Source organism: Coregonus clupeaformis, chromosome 13 (genome assembly GCF_020615455.1).
Source record: "Coregonus clupeaformis isolate EN_2021a chromosome 13, ASM2061545v1, whole genome shotgun sequence".
NCBI lineage: Eukaryota > Metazoa > Chordata > Actinopteri > Salmoniformes > Salmonidae > Coregonus > Coregonus clupeaformis.
Window position 1 is genome coordinate 20900404 of NC_059204.1, and position 17279 is coordinate 20917682.

General features: G+C 42.4%; 1 protein-coding gene and 1 non-coding gene across 8 annotated transcripts in view; both read left to right on the plus strand.

Moving 5' to 3' along the window:
• LOC121579440 (nuclear receptor corepressor 1) overlaps window positions 1–17279 on the plus strand; it is a 127420-nt gene that overhangs the window by 15958 nt on the left and 94183 nt on the right. For all 7 annotated transcript variants that reach the window (XM_041894028.2, XM_041894031.2, XM_041894029.2 and 4 more), the window contains exons 3-9: window positions 3854–3948; window positions 11279–11498; window positions 11763–11945; window positions 13016–13138; window positions 15441–15497; window positions 15665–15717; window positions 16714–16780. In XM_041894028.2, coding sequence (XP_041749962.1) covers window positions 3854–3948; window positions 11279–11498; window positions 11763–11945; window positions 13016–13138; window positions 15441–15497; window positions 15665–15717; window positions 16714–16780 — 798 coding nt within the window. The remainder of the gene's footprint in view (window positions 1–3853; window positions 3949–11278; window positions 11499–11762; window positions 11946–13015; window positions 13139–15440; window positions 15498–15664; window positions 15718–16713; window positions 16781–17279) is intronic.
• Window positions 5371–5441, plus strand: trnav-uac. Its single transcript has one exon. It is a non-coding gene; the product is annotated as a tRNA-Val (tRNA).

The window sequence follows — 17279 nt, forward strand, 5'->3', positions numbered from 1 at the left end:
TTCCCGTTTGCACTCAATGAGCTGTATAAGGCCATAAGCAATCTTAGTGCCAGCGTCGGTTTGTGGTGATAGATAGACAGCTACGAAAAATATAGATGAAAACTCGCTTGGTAAATAGTGTGGTCTACAGCTTATCATGAGATACTCTACCTCAGGCGAGCAAAACCTTGAGACTTCCTTAGTATTATATTTTATGCACCAGCTGTTGTTTACAAATATACACAGATCGACACCCCTTGTCTTACCGGAGTCAGCCGTTCTATCCTGCCGATGTAGCGTATATACCGCCAGCTGTGTGTTATCCATGTCGTCGTTCAGCCACGACTCGGTGAAACATAAGATATTACAGTTTTTAATGTCCCGTTGGTAGGATAACCTTGATCTTAGGTCGTCCAATTTATTTTCAAATGATTGAACGTTGGCTAATAGGATTGATGGAAGAGGCCGTTTACTTTCTCACCATCGTGTCCTTACAAGGCACCCCGACCTACGTCCACAATATCGCTGTATCTTTCTCATGCTAATGATGGGGATTTGGGCCTTGTCGGGGTGTCTGTAGAATATCCTTCGCGTTCGACTCGTTGAAGAAAAAATCTTTGTCCAATACGAGGTGAGTAATCGCTGTGCTGATATCCAGAAGCTCTTTTTGGTCATAAGAGATGGTGGCAGAAACATTATGTCCAGAATAAATTACAAATATCGTGAAAAAACACACATAATAGTACAGTTGGTTAGAGGGCCGTAAAACGGCAGCCATCTCCTCCGGCGCCATCTTGTGAAAGCATGAGAGTATGCACTGGCTTGAACAGCCAAAAGGTACAACAGATCAGAGTTATTCTGAAGTTAGTTTTTTATTCTGGCTGCTTTAGTATTATTACATTGCACATGTGGTTATAGTGATCAACCGATTATCGCCTAATGATGAAATGATCACTAATCAGAGAGGACGAGAGGCCCAACTCCTCAAATCTGTCTCACTCCAGCAGGTGGTGTGTTTTCGTTGTTTCGCCCACCAAGCAAGGAGTTTTTACGAGTGTATTGAAATACACTATATATACAAAAGTATGTGGACACCCCTTCAAATTAGTGGATTCAGCTATTTCAGCCACACCCGTTGCTGACAGGTGTAAAAAATTTAGCGCACAGCCATGCAATCTCCTTAGACATACAAACATTGGCAGTAGAATGGCCTTACTGAAGAGCTCAGTGACTTTCATTGTGGCACCGTCATAGGATGAGCTGCTCCGGTCAACTGTAAGTGCTGTTATTGTGAAGTGGAAACGGCTCAGTGGAAACGGCTCAGCCGAGAAGTGGTAGGCTACACAAGCTCACAGAACGGGACCGCCGAGAGCTGAAGTGCGTAGCGCGTAGAAATCGTCTGTCCTCGGTTGTAACACTCTCTACAGAGTTGCAAACTGCCTCTGGAAGCAACGTCAGCACAATAACTGTTCTTCGGGAGCGTCATGAAATGGGTTTCCATGTCCGAGCTGCCACACACAAGCCTAAGATCACCATGTGCAATGCCAAGCGTTGGCTGAAGTGGTGTAAAGTTCGCTGCCATTGGACTCTGGAGCAGTGGGACCGCCTTCTCTGGAGTGATGTTTCACCATCTGGCAGTCCGACGGACTGATCTGGTTTTGGCGGATGCCAGGAGAACGCTACCTGCCCGAATGCATAGTGCCAACTGTAAAGTTAGGTGGAGGAGGAAAAATGGCCGTTGTGATTCTCTACACTATGCTTGCTTGTTTTGTCACAAACTGAAAATAGGGGAACTTAGAATTTTAGCAACCAGGAAATGGCGGAGCGATTTTTGCGTAGTGCATCTTTTTAACATCCCAAATGTGAACAACAAAGTTAACTGCCAACACTCTGTGCCGAGGTGCTTAGTACCTATCGGAGGTCAGATTTCTCGTTGTGTCTGACCCTTGAGACTTCATCAGAGAATACATGTTTATTTCGGTCATTGGGTTATTATGGAAATTACTCAGTGTGTGAAATATGTTTTTTGTATGGTAGGCAAAGAGCTACAAAAAGCTGCAGCCTGTAAAGATTTGAGGTGTGTGTGTGTGTGTGTGTGTGTGTGTGTGTATTTCTGAACACTTCAGTGTTTTATCTCTCCTAGAATATGCCAGAACTTACTGTTCTAGATAAGTTTAGCATGGCTCTAGCCAGACCAGAGCTATGCTGTGTTTTTCTCTCCACCACTTCCCCCTGGTCAGATGAGACTCCAGAAAGCGCTGAGTTTCCATGGCTATAAATCAATTTGGTTATCACTGCTCAGTGTTGTGCATTCCTCAGGCTGCTTTCACTCTGGTTTCACATTTAATGCAACATAATCCTCAATGACTGATAGTTTTACATGGAATTTACTTTCTGCATGTGTGTAGGCCTATGTGTTGAGGTTGGGTAAATGGAGAGTACAGTAAAAGGCCTATGTTTTGTGGTTTTGTGCAGACACTATGTAACTGTTTTGAGATTAATTAGTTAGCAGTTGGTCTGACAAAGTTGAGATGCACTAGGTTTTCTTGCAGTTATAGTAACATGATCCAAAAACACATCACAAAGGTCATTTAATGTTTGTTAGGTTGATTTGATTAGCGGTCAATTGTACTTTTATTTTTTTATTTTTGTACTAACATACAATGGGGGGAAAAATAAGTTTCTTTTTAGGAAATGTTTGGTCTAGGTAGGGCTGAACTTTCTGTTTAAAGTGCGTTGCCATGCTCAGGTTTGTTTGTAGGTCATTGTGCTGATAGCAAAAGGGCATGACATGCTAATAACTCCCTGATCGAAGCCTTTTAAAAGCCCAGTGCCGTCAAATGTGATTTTCCTGTGTTTTATATATATTTCCACACGGAGGTTGGAATAATAATGTGAAATTATGATAATGCCCTTTTTTAGTGTAAGAGCTGTTTTGGAAAAGACTGCCTGTTGTGGTGGGATGGAGTTTTAGCCTGCATGGTGTCATCATAAATTAGTTAATTAATAGACCAATTAAGTTCCAAACCTCTCTGCCAATAACAGAACGTTTTCAGTTTTCCCCTCCCCACTCAGATTACGCACAGACAGTCGTAGCTAAATTCTTGCTTGAGAAATTGCTCTTTGCTGAGAACAATCACAGCAAGGTACTTAATTGTTACCCAGAAATGATTTGATATTTAGAGACAGATGCATTTAACAATTTTTTAAAAACACGTTTAAATAAATTCACTGTCCTCACTTGAAAGCAAAAAAAACAATTTTGATTTCTAGTGTGATAGATTAAATAGGTGTTCGTGTCACATTTGACCGAGGTAATAAGGTGCTTGAGGACGTGTGCGTTGATGTAGCAGTTGTGCCAATAACCGCAGTGACGCACAACCACACCCTCAAGTGTCTTGTTGCTTCTCTGCGGTGGCTGTACAAAGAGTTTTGTTTAGATCGTTAATAATCATCATCAAGTAGAGAGGTTTCCCCTTTGATAGTGTCTGTATCATAGGCATAAATGTCTCTGCCTGATTATACACCCTCACAAACACATTACCTTGCAATCTAACATGCTGGATTCTGCAATGCTGGGCTTTTAAAAAATGTATTATTTATTTTATTTTAATCTGAAAAGCATAGGGTCCTACAAGTAGTTTTATCTTAAACAATTTTGTAAAAATTGTAATCGATTGGTTTGGGCTATAGATTTGTTGTTTTGGTGAGATGTGTTGTTGCTCTGACTTGCCATGTGTTAGCAACAGGCTGTCTCTCGTGGCTGTGCAGACCTGCCCTGTTCACTGTGCGACTTGCTCTAGTCTAAACCAACATGTTATTATAATTTGCTTACTGTGTGTGTGTGTGTGTGTGTGTGTGTGTGTGTGTGTAGGAGTTCACCGTCCCGGACTACCGAGGTCACCTGCAGGACCCGCAGGGTCGACGAAGGCCTTCCTTGCTTTCTGAATTCCACCCTGGAACTGAGAGGTACTTAACAATACCAACAGCCATCTCAGCTTAAAAAGCCTGTTATTATAGTCTGTTGGGGGGATGATGACAGTCATTTCTGGGATGTTTCAGTTATCATAGAAGTAGCACAAAAGAAAAGATCCACTCATATGGCCAGTTTCCCTGACCCAGATTAAGCCTAGTATTGGATTAAGAAGTACTTCCAATCGAGAGTCTCCACATGCCTTTTAGTCTAGCACTGGGCGTTGTCTGGGAAACCAGCCTGTAGAGCAGGGTTGTTGAATTCCGGTCCTGGTTTGTATTTGCACTCACCTGGTGTCACAAGTCTTAGAAGGAGAGGATGAAAACCAGAAGTGTTTCGGCCCTCCAGGACCGACATTGAACATCCCTGCTATAGAGTGTACTAGTGCATAGATCCCCCATACTCAACTGGCGGACTGCGTTCCGGATCCGGACTCAGAACAGGGTCAATACGTACAGCGGGTCCTAGGGCTGACCCCATTTTGTCAACTGGTCGATAGGCTGTTGGTTGACCGAAATTTCTTTAGTCGAGCAGTAGCAAAAAATTATAATAATTTTATGGTGTACAAGACACCTGTCTAATTCTCGCCTGTCCATGGTGGAGTCCGTGGGGATGGTACAGTTCATCACTGACGTGCTACTGCAATTGTATATGGTTATATTACGTAAGAACAATGGTGCAACACTAATACAAATATTATTTTATAACAAATGCGCTTTCTCCCACGTTTGATAGCGGTCGCTGTCCGCAGTTATGAAGCATCAGTGCGCTGTTGAATTAGCGCCTTTTCCTAGACCATGTTGCTATGTGCGTAATAGCGAAGTTAACCAGCAACATGCAGCGGCGTTGAGACGAAAAACAGCACTTGCCTTAATTGTCTAAGAAAAGTGAGGAGAAGACGTTCTAAGGAACTGCATCGCAGTGCTAGAGGCGTCACTACAGACCCGTGTTCGATCCCAGCTGTGTCGCAGCCAGCCGTCACTGGGAGAACATTGAGGCGTTGCCCAATTGGCCCAGCATTGTCCGGGTTAGGGGAGGGTTTGGCCGGTCGGGATGTCCTTGTCCCATCGCGCTCTAGTGACTCCTTGTGGCGAGCCGGGCACATGCACGCTGACTACGACCTTTGCCTCTCCTGAGTCTGTACGGGAGTTGCAGCGATGGGACGAGACTGTAACTACCAATTGGATATCACAAACATTGTGGAGAAAAAGGGGTAAAATGTACCAAAATAAAGAAAGAGAAGTGAGGAGAGGAAACGCCAACTTAATTAGGTCTATAATCAATAGCCTAACTGTTAAATGTGCCTGGCTTTATAAATCATCCATATACAGTGCCTTCGTAATATATTCAGACCCATTGACTTTTTCCACATTTTGTTAGGTTACGGCCTTATTCTAAAATTGATCAAATTTGTTTTTCCCCGTGTAGCTCAGTTGGTAGAGCATGGCGCTTACAACGCCAGGGTTGTGGGTTCGATTCCCACGGGGGGCCAGTATGAAAATGTATGCACTCACTAACTGTAAGTCGCTCTGGATAAGAGCGTCTGCTAAATGACTAAAATGTAATGACAAAGCAAAAACAGGTTTTTAGACATTTTTGAAAAATACTAAACAGAAATATCACAAAAGCAATTTTTATGTCCATTAAAATAACATCAAATTGATCAGAAATACAGTGTAGAGATTGTTAATGTTGTTAATGGCTATTGTAGCTGGAAACGGCTGATTTGTCTCTAACCAGAATAGAAAGAGGAGTGGGAGGCCCCGGTGCACAACTGAGCAAGAGGACAAATACATTAGTGTCTAGTTTGAGAAACCGACGCCTCACAGGTCCTCAACTGGCTGCTTCATTAAATAGTACCCGCAAAACACCAGTCTCAATGTCAACAGTGAAGAGGCGACTCCGGGATGCAGACTTTCTAGGCAGAGTTGCAAAGAAAAAGCCATATCTCAGACTGGCCAATAAAAAGAAAAGATTAAGATGGGCAAAAGAGCACAGACACTGGACGGAGGAAGATTGGAAAAAAGTGTTATGTACAGACGAATCAAAGTTTGAGGTGTTCGGATCACAAAGAAGAGCATTTGCGAGACGCAGACCAAATGAAAAGCTGCTGGAGGAGTGTTTATTATCTGTCAAGCATGGTGGAGGCAATGTGATGGTCTGGGGGTGCTTTGGTGGTGGTAAAGTGGGAGATTTGTACAGGGTAAAATGGATCTTGAAGAAGGAAGGCTATCACTCTATTTTGCAACACCATGCCATACCCTGTGGACGGCGCTTGATTGGAGCCAATTTCCTCCTACAACAGGACAATGACCCAAAGCACAGCTCCAAACTATGCAAGAACTACAGTGGGGGGGAAAAAAGTATTTAGTCAGCCACCAATTGTACAAGTTCTCCCACTTAAAAAGATGAGAGAGGCCTGTAATTTTCATCATAGGTACACGTCAACTATGACAGACACATTGAGAAAAAAAATCCTGAAAATCACATTGTAGGATTTTTAATGAATTTATTTGCAAATTATGGTGGAAAATAAGTATTTGGTCCCCTACAAACGAGCAAGATTTCTGGCTTTCACAGACCTGTAACTTCTTCTTTAAGAGGCTCCTCTGTCCTCCACTCGTTACCTGTATTAATGGCACCTGTTTGAACTTGTTATCAGTATAAAGACACCTGTCCACAACCTCAAACAGTCACACTCCCAAACTCCACTATGGCCAAGACCAAAGAGCTGTCAAAGGACACCAGAAACAAAATTGTAGACCTGCACCAGGCTGGGAAGACTGAATCTGCAATAGGTAAGCAGCTTGGTTTGAAGAAATCAACTGTGGGAGCAATTATTAGGAAATGGAAGACATACAAGACCACTGATAATCTCCCTCGATCTGGGGCTCCACGCAAGATCTCACCCGTGGTCAAAATGATCACAAGAACGGTGAGCAAAAATCCCAGAACCACACGTGGGGGGACCAGTGAATGACCTGCAGAGAGCTGGGACCAAAGTAACAAAGCCTACCATCAGTAACACACGACTCAAATCCTGCAGTGCCAGACGTGTCCCCTGCTTAAGCCAGTACATGTCCAGGCCCGTCTGAAGTTTGCTAGAGTGCATTTGGATGATCCAGAAGAGGATTGGGAGAATGTCATATGGTCAGATGAAACCAAAATAGAACTTTTGGTAAAAACTCAACTCTCGTCGTGTTTGGAGGACAAAGAATGCTGAGTTGCATCCAAAGAACACTATACCTACTGTGAAGCATGGGGTGGAAACATCATGCTTTGGGGCTGTTTTTTCTGCAAAGGGACCAGGGACTGACTGATCCGTGTAAAGGAAAGAATGAATGGGGCCATGTATCGTGAGATTTTGAGTGAAAACCTCCTTCCATCAGCAAGGGGCATTGAAGATGAAACGTGGCTGGGTCTTTCAGCATGACAATGATCCCAAACACACCGCCCGGGCAACGAAGGAGTGGCTTCGTAAGAAGCATTTCAAGGTCCTGGAGTGGCCTAGCCAGTCTCCAGATCTCAACCCCATAGAAAATCTTTGGAGGGAGTTGAAAGTCCGTGTTGCCCAGCGACAGCCCCAAAACATCACTGCTCTAGAGGAGATCTGCATGGAGGAATGGGCCAAAATACCAGCAACAGTGTGTGTGAACCTTGTGAAGACTTACAGAAAACGTTTGACCTGTGTCATTGCCAACAAAGGGTATATAACAAAGTATTGAGAAACTTTTGTTATTGACCAAATACTTATTTTCCACCATAATCTGCAAATAAATTCATTACAAATCCTACAATGTGATTTTCTGGATTTTTTTTTCTAATTTTGTCTGTCATAGTTGACGTGTACCTATGATGAAAATTACAGGCCTCTCTCATCTTTGAGTGGGAGAACTTGCACAATTGGTGGCTGACTAAATACTTTTTTCCCCCACTGTATTTAGGGAAGAGGCAGTCAGCTGGTATTCTGTCTATAATGCAGTGGCCAGTACAGTCACCGGATCTCAAACCTATTGAGCTGTTGTGGGAGCAGCTTGACCGTATAGTACGTAAGAAGTGCCCATTAAGCCAATCCAACTTGTGGGAGGTGCTTCAGGAAGCATGGGGTGAAATCTCTTCAGATTACCTCAACAAATTGACAACTAGAATGCCAAAGGTCTGCAAGGCTGTAATTGTTGCAAATGGAGGATTCTTTGACGAAAGCAAAGTTTGAAGGACACAATTATTATTTCTATTAAAAATCATTATTTCTAACCTTGTCAATGACTACACTTCCTATGCATTTTGCTATATTTCCTATTCAAACTCATTTAATGTATGTTTTAATGGAAAACAAGGAAATGTCTAAGTGACGCCAAACTTTTGAACGGTAGTGTAGCTCTGCAGCGACGCTCCCCATCCAACCTGACAGAGCTTGAGAGGATCTGCAGAGAAGAATGGGAGAAACTCCCCAAATAAAGGTGTGCCAAGCTTGTAGCGTCATACCCAAGAAGACTCGAGGCTGTAATCGCTGCCTATGGTGCTTCAACAAAGTACTGAGTAAAGGGTCTGAATACTTACAGTACCAGTCAAAACTTTGGACACACCTACTCATTCAAGGGTTTAATTTATTTTTACTATTTTCTACATTGTAGAATTAATATTGAAGACGTCAAAACTATGAAAAAAAAACTATGAAAAAAAAAGTGTTAAACAAATCAAAACATATTTTATATTTGAGATTCTTCAAAGTAGCCACCCTTTGCCTTGATAACAGCTTTGCACCCTCTTGGCATTCTCTCAACCAGCTTCATGATGTAGTCACCTGGAATGCATTTCAATTAACAGGTGGGCCTTGTTAAAAGTTAATTTGTGGAATTTCTTTACTTCTTTAATGTGTTTGAGCCAATCAGTTGTGTTGTGACAAGGTAAGGGTGGTATACAGAAGATAGCCCTATTTGGTAAAATACCTAGTCGATATTAAATCGCTATTGTAGCTGGAAACTGCTGATTTTTAATGGAATATCTACATAGGCGTACAGAGGCCCATTATCAGCAACCATCAATCCTGTATTCCAATGGCACGTTGTGTTTGCTGATCCAAGTTTATCATCAAAGGCTAATTGATCATTAGAAAACCCTTTTGCAATTATGTTAGCACAGCTGAAAACTGTTGTGCTGATTTTAAAGAAGCAATAAAACTGGCCTTCTTGAGACTAGTTGAGTATCTGGCGTATCAGCAATTGTTTGTTCGATTACAGGCTCAAAATGGCCAGAAATTAATAACTTTCTTCTGAAACTCTTCAGTCTATTCTTGTTCTGAGAAATGAAGGCTATTCCATGCGAGATATTGCCAAGAAACTGAAGATCTCGTACAACGCTGTGTACTACTCCCTTCACAGAACAGCGCAAACTGTCTCTAACCAGAATAGAAATAGGAGTGAGAGGCCCCGGTGCACAACTGCGCAAGAGGACAAATACATTAGTGTGGTCTTCTGTAGCTCAATTGGTAGAGCATGGTGCTTGTAACGCCAGGGTAGTGGGTTCGATCCCCGGGACCACCCATACGTAAAAATGTATGCGCACATGACTGTAAGTCGCTTTGGATAAAAGCGTCTGCTAAATGGCATTATATTATATTATAGTTTGAGAAACAGACGCCTCACAGTTCCTCAACTGGCAGCTTCATTAAATAGTACCCGCAAAACACCGGGATGCTGACCTTCTAGGCAGAGTTGCAAAGAAAAAGCCATATCTTAGACTGGCCAATAAAAAAAGATTACGATGGGTAGTCTGAGATATGGGTTTTTCTTTGCAACTCTGCCTAGAAGGTCAGCATCCCAGAGTTGCCTCTTCGCTGTTGACGTTGAGACTGGTGTTTTGCGGGTACTATTTAATGAAGCTGCCAGTTGAGGACCTGTGAGGCGCCTGTGTCTGTTTTTAATCTTTGCTATGCTGTAATAAAGGCTTTACACTTTTTTTTCGTTAGATCATCCTCTGGTATTACTTATAATTTATTTAGTGTTTACACTCTTCCAAATTGTCTGAAAGATAATATTTATTATAATAATAATAACACTCCTTTTTCTTAATCTTATTGTTATTATAATAAGTAATGTCGTTATCATTAGTAGGCTTAGTATAGCAGCCTTGTATAACCACCATCGAGCTGTAGGCCAAAGAGCACATCCTGTTTAGGCTTAATACCATAACTTTCTTTGGCTTATATTTCAATACTTATAAGCTACTGTATCAATCAATCATTCATTCGTTCATGTCATCACACAGCATATGAGTCATTCATGATTTGAAAAGCAATCAAGCATTTTTGTTTTAAAATAAAATAAAGCGACCCTTAATAATTAGCGTAAACAATAAATAAACAGTTCCATTTCACTAATGAATGTGACTGTTTTTAGTCTTTGCCGTAAACAAAAAAACAGACTCTGGTACGCTTATAATTTATTTAGTGTTGTTTACATTGTTCCAAACTATCATAAATTATATTGTAATCTAACAGCACCTGTTTGGCACACATAATATGGACGCAGTGCTTGCTCCTTACTTTCTTTATCTTGATCTCCAGTATTTATTGCACACATCCGACTTCCCATTTACTTCCTGAGCAACCAGTAAACATTCCCCCATTTCAAGTTTATTTGTCACGTCCTCTGCGTCCATTTTGCTGTCACGTGTTGGACTTTGTTATATCCAATTTATTGATGTGATTGTGATATGCTATAGGTCAGGCCCTATTGGTCACGTGCATGCGACGCATACATGTGTCACGTAAAGAGAGCAAGGGTTGAGGGAATAGGGTATGTTCTTACTAAATTAATTAGGGATTTTTGGAAACAGAACCTTTCAGTCAGAAATGGCTGTGATTATGTTGCAGCTTCAGCAACATGGACACCGCGTTACAAACTGTTGAAGTTCTTTAGTGGTCGCTGCAGCATGGAGGAGAGCGAGACAACAGGCGCAGCAAGTCTGAGCACAATCAAATCAATTGCAGTCGGACTCCCTCTAGTCTTAATTATTTCATCAAACGGTGGGCTTAAAGCATCAGACAATCTCAGTGCAAATAGTTGATATGATGAAATCACATACGATGTGTCTATAAATGGAAAAATACACATTTTAACATTTCAACCAATCAATTGGTCGAAAGAACAGACAACTCTCGGTCGACCAAGATTTTTTGAAACTCGGAAATTTGTGTGACCGGACCTTCTCAAATAATACTTGAGTACCCCTGTGAAAGATGTTATTGTAGAAGGCAGTCACTATAGATGGTATTCCTGTTTCAGGAGGAGTGTGTGTGATGTGATGTTTACCTTCCCCCTCCAGGCCTCCAGAGAGACGTCATGGCTACGAGCAGCAGTTCCACAGCGTCACCTCCCAGCAGCAGGCCGACGGCCACGAGGCTCTGGAGGCCAAGCGGCCCCGCATGGAGACTGTCTCGGAGGCCCACTTCGCCCGCGGTGCCCTGCCCGGGGGCATCATTTTACCCCTGCAGTCCCACCAGGTCCAGGACAGCCTCAGAGCCACCGTAGGGGAGGTCAAGAAGGTGCACGTTGCCTATCTACCTAGTTCTAATACAGACATAGAAAACAATTGCTAAAGCAATGTATTAAACCCTCAATGACTTTCAGTATGTTTGAGGGTATCGATTTCAGCAAGGTGAGGTGCAGCATGGCTCATTTTGATCACATAATGAGTATTTATTTGGGATACAAGTTCATTTGTAGATTCTGTGCAGTCCGACATGCACAATGTATTGAACCCTCGTTGACTGCAGTGAATTCACACTTTCTCTATGTCTGTGTTCCAGGAGACCCAGTTCAGTGGCATGAAAGCCGAGTCCCAGGCCCCAGGAGGACTGCACCATGGGGGAGAGGAGCAGGACAGCTCGCCCTCCAGATTGTCCAAGGAGGAGCTGATCCAGAGCATGGACCGTGTGGACAGAGAGATCGCTAAAGTGGAGCAGCAGATCTTCAAGCTGAAGAAGAAGCAGGTTGGTTAGGCCATTGTGACGTGACACACTTTACTAGCCTGCCCCAGACCTGTTGGAATGATTAATATTCTGTGATTCTGTGATAGGAAATATTTTCTATCTTAGATCTCTAGCCAATAACATAAATATTGGAGTAGATTTAAACAGTGTCCATAAACCAAATGCAGCAAAATTACAGCTGACTGAATGTTGATTGAACTAAACAAATCTCTTTTTGTCACTCATACATACCCACTAATACAAATATTTCACAAGAGTTAAAAGCCTCTTATCTCAATGACAAGGAGGTGGAACTGAGCCAGTCTCTGTTGGAAGTGAGCCAAGCAGGGTGAAAGGGCTTTAAGTTAAGCCCCACAGGTTAGCTAGTAGTCCCAGGGAGGGCCACTCATCTCCAGGCAGAGCTACAGGTTGCCCCTCTGCCTTCACCGCCACGTTTGAAGACACATCTCTGGGGCTTTAAAATGCTTACCACGGGAGTACAGGTCAGCTAGCTTGTTGCACACCTATGTCTTCTTCGAATTACTTGCTCTGGCTTTGGGAGGAAGTCCTTTTTTGTGTCGTTTTCCTGAAGCGTTTCCCAGGATTTTCGGGGATTTATTTATTCAAGGTATTCCAGGAGCCCCTAATCTCAGGTGGCCCTCTGTAAACTGGTTGTTTACTTAACCTTAAGCATGTAAACACACAGACACACCAGTTCAACTATCAGTCAACAGTCTTAGATGGTGCATAGATCAGCCATTATCAGTTACATTACAGAGTTCTTAAAATAAATGCCCTGAAACAAGTGGGTGGGGAATAATCCAGCATGAGCCTGACATATCAGAGGCTGCAATCAGATTAGCACGGTTGAGTTAAAATGGAACCTTGTCCTCCTGTCCAGCCACCACCATTAGCTGTATGGAGGTGGAATTAGAAAACATGAAAATTAATATGCAGCATGAAACCCATGCCTAATTCTTTAACTGAATGATTTATGGAGGAGAGGAAGTTTACCATATCGTATTTTCCTGTGTGTGTCTAAGCACACACTCATTTATTGACAGATGTTATGTGTTGCTGTTGTCTCTTAGCAACAACTGGAGGAGGAAGCGGCAAAGCCAGTGGAGCCAGAAAAGCCAGTGACCCCTCCCCCTATACCACAGGAACACAACAAGCACCGCAGCATTGTCCAGATCATTTATGACGAGAACAGGGTGGGTTTACCAGGGAATCCCCCTCTACTGTACACCTACTGCACTCCACTTTTACTATACCTGTGACTACACAGACAGCTCTCCATGTGTCTGGTGGTTTTACTATGCTGTACTGTTATCTACTCCATACATGCTAAAAGTTATAAATCTGGAGGGGCAATGCATAACAATACTTAAATCTTAGAACGCTTGTGTATGTTTCAAGGGCTTGAAAGGCTTGAATGTCATCCAGGATTCCGTGAAGTCTTGTTCTTCATGCATCATTTATATTTTTTCAAGACAGTCCCTGTGGAGGTGTATGTGTGTGTGTGTGATCTCAGTCTGTGCATGATTAAATGTGTGCACTGTTCTCTGTGTGTGTGTGTTGTGCTCATGTGTATTTCTGTCAGCGAGTGAGACATAGAGAGAGGGCAATGGAGAGAGACAGGGTGCGTTCATAGCCGAAAAAAGTGTCCCAGCTGTCCCAAAAAATTACGCCGCCAGAAGTGGAGTCACTGCCTGCGTCAGCGAAATGGCCGCGAATTGCGCATCGCTATAGGTGCTCTCCCCCGCCTGGCTCACGCAGCAATGCTGCTCAATGAACAAATGGGAAAGAGGGAAAGAGGAGCTGAGCACAGTGTTATGCTAATTATCGCCATCTACACAGAAGGTGTGAACTGCATGCAATTACCACATGCCATGTGCTCAGGTAGAAGCTATTAGCCATAGCCATTAGCCCAAATGAGTAAAACCCTGTTTCAAAGTTGATACATTTGCATCCAGGAATACTGATGTGGGTGAGTCAAATTATTTGAATGACATTATTTCATATGATTTAACACATGCTATTAACAAAGTGTGTTCCATTTGAAGTAGAACATCGAAAATAAACTTGATTACATAATATAAATGTTTAATCATTTAGAGACTACAGGAAATAGGTTGACTGCTATGTTAAACAACTGCAGCCATGGTTGCCTTGTTTGTCTACATCCTAGTGGCTACTGTAGTCTTTGGACTGTAGAAAAACGGTTATCTCTGAAGTGTTCCCAGGTGTGGCAGGCAGCATGCGAGGGAGGGCCAACTGCCCCTGCGCAGTACACCGACTGAGCAAAGGAGTATGGCCACAGACTGTGTGCATCTGTGTTTTTTAGCAGAAGGAAAAGGGAGGGAGTGACTGTGTGTGTGGAGGTTACTGTAGGTTGTGTCTGCTCTGCATCCTTTTCAGCCAGCCATTAACCCTTTTAGCAGGAAAGCCTCTCCTCAGCCCAGCCGGTGAGAGCAGCGCTACAGGCAACATAGAACATTCCCCCTGTGGCCTTGGTTATCTGCCACAGCAGTCTCTGGGCAGAGTTTCTATGAAAATATATTTTTTATTTTTTTTATTTACGTGTTTTTAAGTTGTTGTTTTTTACAGAGTTGACCGTCTTGTGTGATACGAGATCGGCCACTAGTGCCAAGGTCTATTCATTATGCTCTACCGGAACTCTATTTTCTCTCTGTCTTTGTATTGTCTGCTTTTCAAACAACTTTTTCTCAATTTTTTATGCATTATTTGGACAAAAGCTTAGAAACCACAAAAATTCACATGCAAAAATAATTCAGAGATGGACACATTACTATTCTCTAAAATAGTTTTGAAATACAGTACATGGAGATAACATGCTTCAGGGCATTTATCCGGTCGCTCCCTCAGCTGTTCGAGCTTCTTATTGAAACTTGTTGTGTAACCTCACCCGACAATCTCCCTTGGCGTTCCTCTTTTGGGCAGGGAGATTCACCACGCGGAGCTGCCTGGGGAAAAAATATGTGGTATTTTCAGAGTTCAGAGGCTTGGGAAGACTAAAATATTGGAGTGTTTCTTTTATGTCATTGTGTGTAGTTGAGGGGGGAAAAAGTGAAGATATTTTGCAAATGAATGGGTCCAAATTCTGCTGCTGCTCTTTAATTATTTGTTACTTTTATTTCTAATTTTTTTAGGTATTCTTTCTTAAAACTGCATTGTTGGTTAAGGGCTTGTAAGTAAGCATTTCACTGTAATTTGTAAGTTGCTCTGGATAAGAACGTCTGCTAAATGATGTAAATGTAAGGTCTACACCTGTTGTATTCGGCGCATGTGACAAATAACATTTGATTTGAAATAGTTATTGTCCTACACTGGCAAGAATTTTTGCAGCTGTAATCAAACACATCGAACCACAGAGCCTGCAGGCCACGTTTTGTGTTCAGTCACCAAGGACTACTACTTTGAGTGAAAGGTTTCTATTATTTTGATGTCTACTAACTATCATCATATTGTGTATTTTATTACATTTTTTTGCAGAAAAAAGCTGAAGAGGCCCATAAGATATTCGAAGGTCTTGGTCCTAAGGTTGAACTGGTAGGTGGTTGAGGGGTTTTTCAATGGTAGAATGATTATTGTTTTCTAGATAAGGTTCTTCGAAAACTGCATATGGTAGCAATGAGTTGAGCTATTACAATGCTTGTAGCTAATGATAGTCATTACTTATAGACTGATTTCTCCCCCACCCCCCCCTCTTTTCTTAGCCCCTATATAATCAGCCATCGGATACTAAAGTTTACCATGACAACATAAAGACGTGAGTATGCACTTTTGTTTCTGGCGTGTAGAGTTTATATATAGAAGTGTGTGTGTGTGTGTGTGTGTGTGTGTGTGTGAACCTTTTGACCTCTATTTTGATAACCTGAACTAGTGGTTTAGTGTTGTCTGCACTGTCAGCCGGGTCATCAATTCTCTGTTTGCTCCATTGACACTAGTGAGAAAGATTGAAAAAGAGGATCTGTCGGTGTAAAGTGAAAACATATAGCTAGGTTAATGTAGGGGTGTAGTTGGTAGGGTTGAAGGCCAGGCTGTCTGGGTCTAACACTCATATCACCCTGTACCATGAGAAACTGGCCTCAGGTTGGGGCCTTTTATCAAGGACTTTACTTTTGGGAGAATCCACTGTACTGACTCTCAGGGTCAAGGTAATGAGAGCGCCTCCCCTGGCCTGTGTGTGTAATGTACTTGTTACGCACCGATCACACTGCTGTTATTTTTCTCAGACGGCAAGTAAATGAAATATAAAATTAACCTGTTTCTTGTGGATCGATTAGGATTGTTTACTGTGTCTGCAATCTCAGTATGTGAAATACCTCATACACTGCATGTTGCTTTTGGAGAGAATGCTAGTTACTACACCACAGATGTTTTCCCCACTCTATTGCTTTGGTGCCCCTCTCAAGTTGTGACTCTGCAGTCTGCTGCTGTGTTGTAGGAAGGAAGTAGTGATGTTGTCCAGATCTTGTTGACCAATTATAGACTGCGGTTGTGTTGTTGATACAGGATACTCTCATTATCGAATTCTTTATATCAATGGAGAGGTGAAAGGCAGATTATTATGCTGATTATTTTAGTACAGTTAAAAATAAGCATGTTTTGTGAGCATATAATCTTGTGTGCCCGTTTTAGTGTATCCTTGGTATTTCCTATAGGATCATTTTGTTGTTGTAGTGTTTACAGTAACAGTAGTGTCCCTATGGGCCCTAGATCAGTGCACACCTCACTGAACAAACTGTTTTTCTCTCTCTCCCAGTAATCAAGTGATGAGGAAGAAGCTGATTCTGTTTTTCAAGAGAAGGAACCATGCTCGTAAACAAAGGGTAAGTCTCTCTCCCTGCTGTTGAGGGAGGGATTCAAGGGAAGGAAACTTCAAGGAATGTGCTGGATGCGTTGAACAGAACAGACTGATACACACGGACAGCCTGACTGACATGGTCGTAAATCTCCACCACACACAAGCTGTGCTCTCATAGAGATGACCCAAACAGATCATGGGCAATAATACTTTGATTGTTTACCCCATTGGCAAGCTCTCTAACCCTCTAATTGTATGCATGTACAGGACGTTAAACTGCATCGCATTTCTTAATTTGGTGGCGTTTTATTGTCTGCTGCAGGTCTCTGATGCCAATTTGAATTTTTAAGCAATAGGTGGCAATCACGCACACTAGCTTTAACTTACATGCCCTCCTATTGGTTTCAGAATTGCATGGTTGATATGTTTGTAACACTAATACTGTTTGAACAGGGTATCTCCTTGCATCCCTGCTAGTATGGTACTGCAAGTCTGATCAGTGGCTTTCCCTTGGTCAATGGATT